The sequence below is a fragment of the Castor canadensis genome, chromosome 1 (genome assembly GCF_047511655.1).
Source record: "Castor canadensis chromosome 1, mCasCan1.hap1v2, whole genome shotgun sequence".
Classification (NCBI taxonomy): Eukaryota; Metazoa; Chordata; class Mammalia; order Rodentia; family Castoridae; genus Castor; species Castor canadensis.
Window position 1 is genome coordinate 3,655,267 of NC_133386.1, and position 13,446 is coordinate 3,668,712.

The 13,446-nt window shown below is 42.2% G+C and overlaps 1 protein-coding gene across 1 annotated transcript in view; it reads left to right on the plus strand.

The window, feature by feature from the left end:
* C1H6orf118 (chromosome 1 C6orf118 homolog) overlaps window positions 1–9,091 on the plus strand; it is a 51,092-nt gene extending 42,001 nt beyond the window's left edge. Inside the window, exons 13-15 of the mRNA XM_074072190.1 lie at window positions 3,998–4,007; window positions 8,584–8,739; window positions 8,898–9,091. Of these exons, the coding sequence (XP_073928291.1) occupies window positions 3,998–4,007; window positions 8,584–8,739; window positions 8,898–9,091 (360 nt within the window). The remainder of the gene's footprint in view (window positions 1–3,997; window positions 4,008–8,583; window positions 8,740–8,897) is intronic.
* The last annotated feature ends 4,355 nt before the right edge of the window (window positions 9,092–13,446 follow it).

Genomic DNA, 13,446 nt, shown 5'->3' on the forward strand with positions numbered 1-13,446 from the left:
TTACTGAGCAGCACAGTAAGAAATAGTGAGGAAATTCTTCAGGGCTAAGAATGTGATACTAGAAGGAAATTTGAATGAAGAACAGCAGAAAGGTAAATAGAAATCATTCTTGTTCTTTTTTCACGTTAGATATGTCTGACTGCTTACAGCAAAAAAGCATAACAGTGTGTCATGGAGTTTATAACATATGCAGAAGTTTGAAAGCTCAAAAGCATAAAGATTAGGAAGGGGAGATGAAGTGTGTTACTTTAAGACACTTATGCTGGAAATGCACTAGAAATGTAATATTATTTGAGACTACACAGTGATTTCATAAAGGTGAGTAATATAAACCCCAGAGGAACTACTGAAGTACATATGCCTCCCCCAAAGGCATGGAACAGAGAAAAACAGGGAGAGAGACATACGGGATAATTATAAAACAAATAGGGTTGTCGATACAAGGCTGAGTATATAGATGATAGGTCATGTTAAGAAGAGGGTCCTAGAGGGAGGGGGAGGGTAAATGAAGAGGGTGAAAGAGAATGAAAATGGTCTATGTGTTTTCTATATATGCATGAATTATGGGACATGGAAGCCTGTCAGTCATTCTATGAAGGGCGAGGGGAAGAGGGAGAAAATGGAGGGGATGAGCCAAACGGGTACATTGTACATTGCATATATGGAAATATCACAGTGAAACCCCTGTACAACTATGATGTTAGGTACTAAAATATTTTTTAAAAGACATTATAACAAGTGGTCCAAACATTCCAATTGAAAGGCATACTGGATGGGGAGGAGATATCCTAAGTAAGCACTGTCACAACATTAGGGTGGTCATACAAATAGCAGAAGGAATATTGCTGGAGTACTATCAGCATTTCCTAGTACCAAAGGAGTCAGTTTACTAAGATAACAGCAATCTTAACTCTTCAAAATAAAATGACAATCTAGGTACTGGGAATAAAAGCTCTCAATTCGTGTCTGAAAAAGGACTGATATTTACAATCAGTAATGAACTCCAACATCTCAATAACGAGAAAATTTACTAAATTAAGTAAAAGGCCTTGAACAGACTCTTCAGAAGAGACAATACTGTGTGTGTGTGTGTGAGAGAGACATGAGTGTGAGTGTGTGTGTATTGTGCAGGCAATGCACACAGGGAAAGAGGCTCGGCATTAGTAACCAGGGAAGTATGGCCGGACTCTGCAGTAGCCCTGCTTAGTCAGCTAAAATGACATAGATGGACATCGGACATCACAGGACATCGCCATGCGTGAGGTGACAGGCATCGCCATACACTGTTGACAGGGATGTGAAAGCATGTTGGAAGACATTGGGTAACCCCACGCAAAAGTTATCATACATTACATTGTGCAAATTTACTCATAAGTATTTACCAAAAGAAACAAAGACATTTCCACAAAAAGATTTGCATATAGCCATTTAGAACGAGTTATTTATAATTAGTCTATACTGACACAATCCAAATTCCCTCAGATAATGAATATATAAATTTTAATCAATCTATACAATGAAATATTGGTGACAAAAAGGCTTAAGCTACTGGTATTCTAGAATGTGTAAGAAATTCTAATGTTTTTTGTATGAAACAGGACATATTGGTAGTTAACTGAGTATATGACTGAAAGGAAGAGAGAAATGTCTGGGTAGATGGAAAGTTTACTTGCAGTGGTGGTGACACTTTTGTTTACACTTGTGAACACCCTCAAAATATGTGAATCTGTAAATCTGACTAATAAAACGTGCCTGATGGGTTTTTACTGAGTTATAAATAAATTCTCAGTGAGCTCCATGATGGAAGGGCCAAGTTGAAAGGCTCCACCACTCCTTTCTTACGTCAGTTTACATCTTAGTTGAAGACCAGACCATTTCCTCTCAGTTGTGTGTGTGCATGTGAACAGGAAGTTTTCCTCCATATAGCCACAAGGTGTCAGGGCAGCCTGCTTTCTAACACTGCAAAACGCTCCACGGTGGGCTCAGAGGTGTGGCTCAAATACCACAGTCCTAACAGTGATCCTTTGATGTCTCGAATGGCAAATTCCTCTCTGTCTGCAAGTTGAAAGAGTGGCCATGCTTTCAAGGACTCCGGCCAGGCCTTGTCCTTTGAAGTCTTGCTCACAGAGACTTCCTGCGGGACTCACATTTTTATCCACCCCAAACACCAAGCTGACTCCTCAGGAAGCATCCACCTGGAGTCAGGCAGACAGAAGCAGAGCTGGGTAGCACCTTGCAGGCACTTTTCTTGCTTGTAGAGTGAGCATTTGTGACTCATGTTGTCCTAATTGTACACAACACACAGAGAGCACCTGACCCAGAAGTCCTGGGATGCTCTCTGATTGACTTCTGTCTTAGAATGCGCTGAGCACTGGCCTGCTGCTCCCCACACTTTTTCCTTTGCACCTGTTGTCACTACTAAGGAGCGGGTAGAACCGCAGAAGGGCCCAGAGGAGGACAGCCACAGTAGGGCCTATTCCTCCCATTGGCTCAGATCAGGAGCAATGGGCCAGCTCTGCAGGCCTCTGTCCCCTCTGCCAATCACTGCTGTCCCCACATGAGAAATTACTGCATGGCAGGAGGCCAGTCATGTCCAGCCCCTGTGTAAGAGGGAAGGAAATCTTTAAGGAGAAGCAACAACACACAATAAAGCACAAACAAAAACAGAGGCACGAGCCACAGTTAACCCCAGCTCCTTCAGCAGCAAAGCATCTTTTGGATGCATGGCTTTAGGGAACAGCCTAGCAAAACTGCAGCTGGCTGGGAAGATTTTTATGCCTCTGTGAGGGAAAGGAGCTTAAAACACAGAAACACACTCACATACACGTACCCTCTCACACAGATACACATGCACACACTCACATAATAAATGTACACATCTCAGAACAGCAAGCTATTTTATTTTATAAAAGAAATGGCTTAGTGATTTTTTTGTCTGGAGGAGATCTTTATGGACCTTAAAACAATGTCATATTTTACAAATTTTTGAGCCACGCATAAGAAATGGATTATCTAACCAGTGGGAAAAAATTAAAAATGCATTATATCTTACAGACAAAATGTTAACAGTGCCAACCTAGTGGAGCACCCACCCAAGGCTAAATTCACGTCCTTATCAAGTGAATGACTAACTGTGATGCACAGCTCAGACAGCATCACCTCTAGATTAAATTCTTACGGAGAACAGGAGACATCTAGTGCCTATTGTCTATAGGAAGACATGCTGCCAAGCACTTTGTCTTCTGAGAATTTCAGGGAAGATGTTCTACCCCTGGAGGACACTCACTAGAAAGAACAGAGAGCCTGGTTTTGGCTCGGTGAGGTGTTTTCCTACCAGGGCTGGCATGGTCCTGAGGGTGCCCCACATGTAGCCAGAGCCAGAGACTGGGCTCAGCTGTGAGACTTTCAGCCAGTGTGCAGGGATGGGACCTTCATCCCCTGGAGGCCACATGGCTGGGCAGTGTCACCCCAGACTGACAAGTGTGGGGTCATAACAGATCCAACTTCAACAACAGCCAGAAGCCATGGTGTCAGCAGCACACCCCGGCTCCAGCTGTGGCCCAGCCTTACATAGAGCACCTGTTTCCCTCGCTGCACTCAGTGCTCTACCCATGTGGACTGACTTGGTTCTGGGATTCTGAGGGTGCAGGGGGAACAGAAGGAAGGGGGCTGGCTTTCCTGTGATTAAGGAATATGGAGTCTTGAGAAGTCACTTGAAAAGTTGAGAGAGGTGCTGCTACCTACGAGCTCCAAGGTCACAGAGCAGCTCGTGACAGTGCTACAAGATCCGAGTGCATTCTAATTATAGTCCCATGGACAAAAGAAAGTGGGTTGAGGACTAGGGTTTTAGGAAAAGGCACTGTTTGGCATGAGAAACCAACATGGGTTCATAAGTGAGGGAAAACCGTGATGCTGTAAGGGACATGTGTGGGAAAGAGGACGAGGCTCCCAGTCTTCAAGGTCTGAGAGTTCTCATTTTCCCTTTCTCTTTCTGCAGGAAAGAATTGGTAATTAATGTGAGTCAACTCCCTGTATAGCTATCCTTATCTCAACCAGCAAAAAGCCTTGTTCCTTCCTATTATTGCTTATACTCTCTCCTCAACAAAATTAGAGATAAGGGCAGAATAGTTTCTGCTGGGTATTGAGGGGGTGGGGGGGGAAGGAGGGGATGGAGTGGGTGGTAAGGGAGGGGGTGGGGGCAGGGGGGAGAAATGACCCAAGCCTTGTATGCACATATGAATAATAAAGCAATAAAAAAAAAAGAATTGGTAGCCATGGGGTGACAAGGTTTAGAAGAATACATAATGATTGGGAAAATATGACTTTAATGTTGAATCATCGCTTACAGGTGAGATGTTTTTTCTCCTTAGTTTTCCAAATTTGTTGAAGTTTTATAAAAGGACTCTGGCAAAAATCTAAACCAGTCTTAGATACGATTTTTTTTTCCCCATAGCTTATAAGAAATCAACACTGACGCTTTCTTTCAGTATTTCTGAGTTGGATCCAAAACACAAAAATTTGATTGAATTAGACATGTCAAAGAAAAATTGGTTCCAACTATTTAAAAATAAGTGCTTAGAGACAGTAAAGGATTTATTTGATGGTGTTCATAGAATAATAGCATTTCAAAGGAATTCTGTACCGTTCCATCAAAATATTAATTATATCTTAAAAAATTAACTTGATGGCAAAAAAGTGTTTTATTTCTTCAACTGGATCTGGTGCCATTGTCTACAAAGCAATTGAGTGTGTGTCATAATGCACACTGACATCAGCCGAAGCATTTATTCTAATATTTCCTGCTTCATTTAAATCTAATTCATATTTAGCTGTGACATATTCTTTGTGAAATTTTATTTTCTTTCATTTTGGGGAACTGTTTTGTTACTCCATGCCTTTGGAAATTTCTAGAGAAGAAATGGTTCATTAGATGCTCCTAAAGGATTTGACTCAGTAAAGGCAACTCACACATTGAGAAGTGAATTTTAGTAAATCTTTTTAAGAAATGACAGCAGCCAGGCACCAATGGCTCACACTGTAATCCTAGCTACTCAGGAGGCAGAAATCAGGAGAATCACAGTTCAAAGCCAGCCGGGGCAAATCACAAAAAGGGCTGGCAGAGTGGCTCAAGATGTAGGCCCTGAGTTCAAACCCCAGTACAGCCAAAAATTAAAAAAACCACCCCAAAATGATGGGGGCAGGAGTGGTTTCAGCTGGAGAATTGGGTAGAATTTCTATACTCGTCAGTGTGCCTAATTTTTAAAGTATACCAGATATATTCCTTATGTTCCTCTGCCTACAGACTCCTGTCCACCTACCCGACCTTCTTCAGTTTCCTACACATGATTGGCCTTTCATCTTTCTCTCTGACTCGTCTTCTTCTCTACCCTATTCTTTCACTGCTTTGATGCAGTTCTGTAAAGACTCCTTTATTTGTGTCATTTGTGAACAATTCATTTCCCTACCTCACCACAAAAGTTTTCATTACAATAATGAAAGTATTAGCCATAGTGAATGAAAATCTTGTGCACACTTCTACTTTAAAGCATTGTAGATGAGAGAAATAGTGGTTGACTGATGGATGAACCGTCAGAGGCGTATTGCAGAAATGTGAATATTTAAAGCTTGTTAGATCCTTGGTGTAACTGGGATGTCTTATAAGTAGGAACGTTTATTTGACCTTATACATGGCTAGGGAAAATGTATTTATGTCTATGGCATAGTGTACTAGCAGAAAAATCCCACGTGTGCAAAAATGTCATTCACCAGATATACATATCTATAATGATTTAAAAAAAGAAAACACAATTGTTCTTTCTTGCTTTCTCACATGATATAAAAAATGTTTACCCAGTGATCTTTGCTTATTTATCTTCTTTACGTTCTGATAAAATTAGCATATGAAAACTCTGAAATTAATGACAGTAGTAAGAAAGTAGTATTTAGATGTTGTGAAAGTGACAATGGCAGAGAAGGATTTTTAATGTGTCTTAAGAACACTTGAGTTTCTCAGTGATTATACTTAAGAAGATAAGTGTTTTTGATACTTTATTATCACTGTACAAAGGGGTTTCATTGTGACATTTCCGTATGTGCATATGTTGTATTTCCATCTAATTCACCCTGTTACTCTAAGAAAATGTTCCCGAATTAGACATAATATAGGAATAGCCCAACCCTACAATCAATGATGTACTTATTTTTCGTGGCACTGGGGTTTGAACTCAGGACCTTGTGCTTGCTGAACAAACACTCTACCACTTGAGCCATGCCCCCAGCCCTATAAAATGACTTAAAAGAAAGGTTTATTAAATTTAAATTTTCATTAGAAAATAGATTTTTCAAATGGAAGTGCTTTGTTTTTACTGATAAATAAATTGATGTATGGAAAATTTATATGTCAAATAGAATTGGGTATAAAGTCTAAAAATTAATTTTGCTTTATTTTTATCTAGAAAAATTTTCTTATACTTGGTATACTATTAGTAACATGCTGTATTATAAGGAGATTGAAAAAAATTGCATCTTGGGTATTTATGCAAAGCCAGAAGTGTTATTAATGGGTGATTATTACATTAGTCAATGAAGAATCATCAATGAAATCACTGCAAATAGGTCCCTGGGAAGACATCCAACACTGCTGGACTTCAGGAAATGAAAATTAAAATCACATTATGGTACATGACCAGGGAGTCTATCATGGAAAAGAATGGCCACACTCAGTGTCGGGGAAGATACAGAGGACCACTACTGCTGTGACTGCAGCATGTCACAATGCTTTGGAAAGGGTTGGCTATTTCTCAGAAACTCTACATGCACCTTCCTTGTGACCCAAGGAAGAAATAAAGGCTCATATCCACATAATATGTTCATGGAAGCTTTATTTGCAATAGTTCAAAACTGGGGCACAGGGTTCAGAACTGCAAAACTCAAATGCTCATTATCAGAAGAGTGGGGAAATAAATGTGAGGTATCTGTCCAACGAAAGACTGTTTAACCACAAAAAGGAACAAGCTATTGGTGGACGTTACAAAATGGATGAATTTCAAAATAATTGTGTAGAATGAAAGAAGCTGAACAAAATACTGCATAATTTCATCTGTATAAAGTTCTAGAAAATGCAAACCTACCCATAATGACCAAAAGCAGGTTTGAACTTTGCTTGGAATGGAGGTGAAGTGGGAGTGAAGGATTTCAAAGTGGCAGAAAGAAAAAGAAACTTTGCATGTGTTGTGTGTGTTCATCATATCATTGGGGTCCCCCAAACCTGTCAGAATCAAAGGGTGCACTCCAAAATGTGCTGTATACTGCACACTAAGCACACCTCAACACAGCTATTAAAAGAATACAAATCAAGAGTCCAGGCACAGTCACACACAATTGTAATCCCAACTACTTGGGAGGCAGAGATCAGGAGAATTTCAGTTTGAGGCCAGTCTGGTAAAAAGTTAGAGAGAACCCATTCAACAACAACAACAACAAAAAAAAAAAAAAAAAAAAGCTGGGCTTGGTGGTACATGTCTGTCATTCCAGCTACACAGGAGATGTAGGTAGGAGAATGGAAGTTCAAGGCCAGCCCCAGGCAAAAACATGAGAACCTATCTGAAAAATAACTAAAGCAAAAGAGCCTGGGGTGGGGGGTGCTTTTTCAAATAGTAGCGCACCTGTCCAGAAGTGTGAGGCCCTGACTTCAAATTCCAGTATGGCCAAAAAAATTTAAAATGGTAAAATAACACAAAAACCTACTAGAGAATATCTACTCCAATAGAAACCAGTTATTGTTTTGGACATTTTATGGCATGTTGCTCCATTTTACTAACCTAGAGTGATGTGGTCTCTGGAACTTGGGGCCCAGTCTATTTTACCTTACGCTTCAACAGCTCCATCACCTGAATGGCTGGGAGCCACCTTACTGGCTTCTCCTTACCAGTGGCTGTTGGGAGAAGTGATTCTTGTACCTGGTGTCACGGGATTTGGGCACCCAGGTCTACAGCCAGAAAGTTCTCTGATGGGAGAAAGAATTCAAGGGTAGACACGGGAGACTTTGGCAGGTTTATGAACGCAAAGCAAAATGAAAGCAGAGCCAAAGCACCCTCCAGATGGGAGGTGGGCAGACTCAAGAAGGATCATAGTGCTGAGGGCCCCACGACCCTAAGCTTTTACTGGGGGTTTATGAACTGGGGTGGACCATCCAAGAAACTGGGTTAGGTGTCATCGACTCCTCGCACATGTCAGGTGAAGTTCATTCCCACAGGCTATGGGAGCTGCAGCTCAGCCAGACCTGCTGCAATGTCACGAGTCCTTCTGCTAATGTCAGCAGCCCAGGATGTGACTCCCTTATTAACATCCAAGCCATCATTTTGGCCGTCAGGCTTCCTAGCTCTCCTCCTAACTCCTACATCAACATGTGATTCAAATGTAACTGTTCCTAGAACCAAGGCAGGAATTCTGGATTTTTTGTTGTTGTTGCAACTTTCTATTTATAGGTAGGAAGCTTGAGCCTCTCATGCTTCTTTTTCTTTAATCCAATCTGCACAGCTAACTCTGTTTATACCTGTCTTGGTGTTTGTTTATTTTCTCCAGGTCTTGGAGCAACACTCCTCAAACAGGGTGGAGTTCCTTCTCCATCAGCTCAGGTCTGTGACTGGCAGAGGACAACTGAGCAGGATGCAGGAAATCTTCAGACAGCCTGCGTGAAGCACAGCTGGCATGACCAGTGCAGCAGTCCCCAGACTCAGGGTAAGGGCATTGTCCATCCTGGGCCACCACCCTACAGAGGAGATGCGGTGGGGTTGCTTGGCCTCAGTGTCCATGTGGTGTCAGCTTTGGGGGTGGTTCTGGGAGGCAACTCTGTCCGTCTGCTCCCCTTGACTTGACCACCTTTGGTCTCTCTAGAGGTAGGAATCTGGTGACCTTGGATCGCCTGACTGCCTGCTACTCCATCTTCCTTGCAGGAACCGTGATGGAAGCCTGTGTGGGAGACCTGCCCTTCATGTTGGAATCCAAGAAGGGTGTCTCCAGTCCCCCCAGCAGCGGGAGCTGCCCTGGGCAGGCCCACAATTGGCTCTTAGCTAGAACACCTGTGATTTAGAGCAAGAATTGAGATAAAATCAAGGGAAGAGAAACATGTTCATTTATGTTTTCTCTTGGAAATTAAAAAAAAAAAACAAACAAGCAATGAGGTTGTACTTGCTAAATTTTTTCAAAGTCTATATGTGAGGCAGAGGAGGGTGTCTGGGCTGGGGCTGGGGCTGCAGCAGTGCCTTCTCCACAGAGCCCCCTGGAGGAGGTGAGAGCTGTAGGGTCTCTGCAGCCCTGGACTCACAAGTGAGGGACACAGCAGTGACTAGGAGGCTCACCCCAGAAGCTCCGGTCACTGCTCCTGATCCTGCTGTAGCCCAGGGCCGGTCACCATGACCCCTTGCACAGGTGGCATGTATGTTTTAGCCACACATCCTCAAGTATTGAAGGAGCAGTTCTTACATACGGTTCATATCATATCCTGGAAGACCCCCAAATACCTATATGCTAAAGACTTGGCCACCAGTGGATGGTGCTACTGGGAGGTGGTGGAACCTACAGGAGGCAATGCCTAGTGGGAGGACATGAGGTCACTGGGGGTGTGTTCTTGAAGGGGACGTTGGAAGTCAGCCTTTCCCTGTCTGTCTTTACTTCCTGGGCACCATTAGATGAACAGAATTGCCCCAGGACCTACTACTGCCTGCCATCATGTTCTTGCACGGAGCAGTAAGGCCAAGCCACCATGTGAAACCCCTGAAATCATGAGCTCAAAATAAACCTTCTTCCTTTTAAGTTAACCTTCTCAGGTTTTTTGTCACAGCAGGAGAAAACTGACTAATACAAATTGGGATTAGATTCTGAAACAATCCCAATTCTTCCTGCAGGAGTAGATACACTATATATAATATGTATATAGATAGACAGATAGATAGATAGATAGATAGATAGATAGATAGAGATGGATAGATAGGTATTTCACTTTGGAGCAGTATGTGTTTAAGCTTTTCTCTAAGGGGTCAGATATCATACTAACTTGTGTTGGAGGCAGGTCCTTTTAGGAGTCTGCATTCACACAAACACATTTCTGATTTCGTGTCCTCTGAGAAGAGCTTGTTCTTGGTGTTTGAAAGCTCAGAGGTGGTGGGTATTTAGTCATGCCAGAGCAGTATTCCTACAGCTTTGATCTTTTCAGTTCCAATGTGAATTTTACACCACTTTTTCCAGCACACTTTGTTTTTATCACAAAGGACTAAGACTCAGCCTTTGATAAATTCTCTTTTGCAGAAAGTAAGAAAAAAAGGGTGGGGGGAGCATTTGGGACCTTATGAAAATATCATTTTTACCTTAACTTTCCCTGATGCGATCATTTGAAGTTTGAAGGGTAGCACACACACACACACACACACACACACACACACTCACACACACATGCATGCACACACTCACATATACCTCCAAGCATGAAAAAGTCTGAATTAAATCAGGCACCAGGCAAACGGGTAGAAATTGAAAGAGAGATGCTCTGACAAGCCTTTTCTTTATTCTCTTGAGCTAATTGTGTCACTTGACATGCTGGCGTCAGGAATAGTGAGATTCTGACAGGCTAATTTGAGCTTGTGGTTCCAATGAAATGTACATAAGGCACTTGTTATATTTAGTGACAATCAGTGTCATTTTCTGTTTTAAAGCAATGCACTTATTTGGATGCCCATGAGTGCAGTAGCCCTTTGAGGTGAATGACAAGGCTGTTTGGGGTTGGGTGACGGTTGGGACCAACGTAGGCGAAGGCCTGGTCATCAGGGTGGTTGGGTACACATGCAGGGCAGGGCCTCAGGAAACTTGGTAATTGTGACAATCTTGCATTTGGCAGTAACAGGAGCCTTGCTTCCTGCTTCCATGATTTTGCTCAGAGGCAACATCTCATAGACTTGGAGTAGCTGAGGACCAAACAGTGACATCATCTAACTGCCAGTCCAGCTTGCTATAGTTTTGTAGTGCAAAGTTAAAACCTAAATCATATGGACTTAGAGGACATGCTAGGTATTAGAACAGAAATAAATAAATAAATGAAACAGGAAGGCAAAGAGGACACATTTTGCCAGTAGGTGTCGCCATCAGACCGTAGCAGGGCATTGCTTTCTGGCATTGTTCTACTGGGGAGATTAGAGCCCTATAAAATTTCCTGTTGACACAGAAGGTGAAGTCAAGGGTTGAAATAAAGACCACTGTGAGTCTTTGAAAATGCCGCATGTCAGCAGCTACCAAGAGTGACCCTTAAAAAAAAAAGCCCTGAGGAGCGAGGACGCCCAAGGGGGTACTGAATCAGTTTCATATTTCCTGGTTGAAATAGTGTCTGATGTCACTGGGCAAAATGGGTGCACAGATCTTGTCTGTTTATCCCGGCAACACTCATTAGACGACTCGATACTTCATTTAATCATAAAGGAAAGAGTTGTATTAAAAATTATACAACTTATTTCTTAAAAAGATAGTGAAGATATTCTGAATAATATATTTTCTAAACCTTGATTTAAAAAAATTTTTTATCAACTCTTCTTCAAAGGATGGTAGTGCTCAGAACAGCAACGAGTGTTCAGGTCAAGGTGGTATGTAATTACACTGCCAGATGGGACATTATTTCTGCCAGCCATGATTCTAATTTAGTCTTTTCCTTCATCCAGGACTAAATTGACTCTACTTGATAGAGCCACATACCACCCAAAGCCACCCCGCTGCCTGTGTGGCATTCTGATCTGCACCTATCCTGTAACGTTTTGGACAAGCTGCTGTTTTAGATTGAACAAAGATGAAATAGCAATCCTATTAGAATGACTAAGCTCCAAAGAGACTCGGAAGATTTAAACAACGTCTAAACTAGGCTGACATGGTCCTCTGACCCTGGAAAGTCTTATGGGACGATGATAGGTACACCCCAATTGGCAAGCTAGGGACCTAAACTGCTATTACTTTAATGTCAGGTCTGAATTATCCCAGCAAGAATTTTTGCTGAAAAATCTTTATTGAGACAATTTATGTCTCCCTTACTGAGAGTGATCATCAGCTAAAGCTTTACTTAAGTCCTCATCCCCCAATCACTGTGGTTTCAGGGCAATGAAATGTAATGGAGTCACAGATGGGCAATTTGTGAGAAGCAGTAGTCCAGCGATGAGGATTTGGGCGCTGGCTTCTCTCCAGAGAGGTGTGTTAGTTCCAGTTTGCTGTGGAATAGTAAAGACAGGGGACAGAATTGAAAGAAATAGGCTTAAAAATCTGAAGCAGGAGGGATGGAGAGAGAGAGAGAGAGAGAGAGAGAGAGAGAGCGCTCTCAGAAGCATGTAAGTACTGACAGAGTTTTGGAAGCCCCTGGAGTGTTTATCTTATTTTTTTTTTCTTACTAGAGTGACCAACTACTACCCAAGTCAGAGTCCTAGTCAGGTAGTAATGATAATTTTCCAGAGAAAATTTAGGATTGGCCAATTTCATGAACTCCAGCTGCTAAATTCTGCCTTGTTACTCATATGTGCCATCAAATTAACTCTGATTCTCTCCAGGACCTCTGAGTTCACCCATCCCTGAATGCTACCACTGCTCCAGGTATAAGATCTTTCCTAACTTTTTCTTCTTGTGGAAAACTCTGCACTTGAAGTTGGAAGCTCTGGGTTGCATCTCATTTCTGGTTCTGTATATTCCTCTCCCAGTCCAAACCTGGCCAAGCTATGTTGACATCACCTTTCAGAGCATCCTTAATACAAAACTGTCCTGCCTCCATTCTGGTCACACTCAGGAAGGAGAGTTGTTGTCAGGCTTTTTGTTCTTCTCTGTGCTGCTTCAAGGTCATCCCACCACAGATCCTGAACACTTTTTCTCATTCATCCACACCACCTGACTATATCAACCTCTTCAAATGATGAATGGCCCTGGGTCATTGACCTTGAGCATATCCTGACGCCTTCTGGGCAACACAGGAGTAGCTCCACCTGGTCACAAGGCCGGCCAAGAATGGGCAAGCAGTGGACAGACGCCTTGGAACATTACCATCATGCATTTCTGTTTCTGTGTCTCCCATGAAGTCTTGCTTTCTTCCTCAACCAGATGTCCATTGTCCTTTCCAAGTCCTCACGTACAAAGGATGCTCATTTCTCAGCCTAACTCTTCCAGCTGGCATCTCTGAATCCTTCAAGATCTTATCTTTAGTCTGTCCTTTGTCTTTTTTTTTAATCTTAAGATTCTCCCTTACCCCATTGCACCTTTTCCATGTCTACAGATATAGTCAGAGTTTCCATGAAGGAAAAGAAGTGTTTGTCTTACTGTGAAAAGTTGTCCAGTATCACTTCTAACACATCAAAAATTGTCACTTTTGTTCTGGAAGCTGTCTCAGGAGTTCAACACCTTTTCTTGAATTTTGGAGAAGGTCTTGGAGTTGGT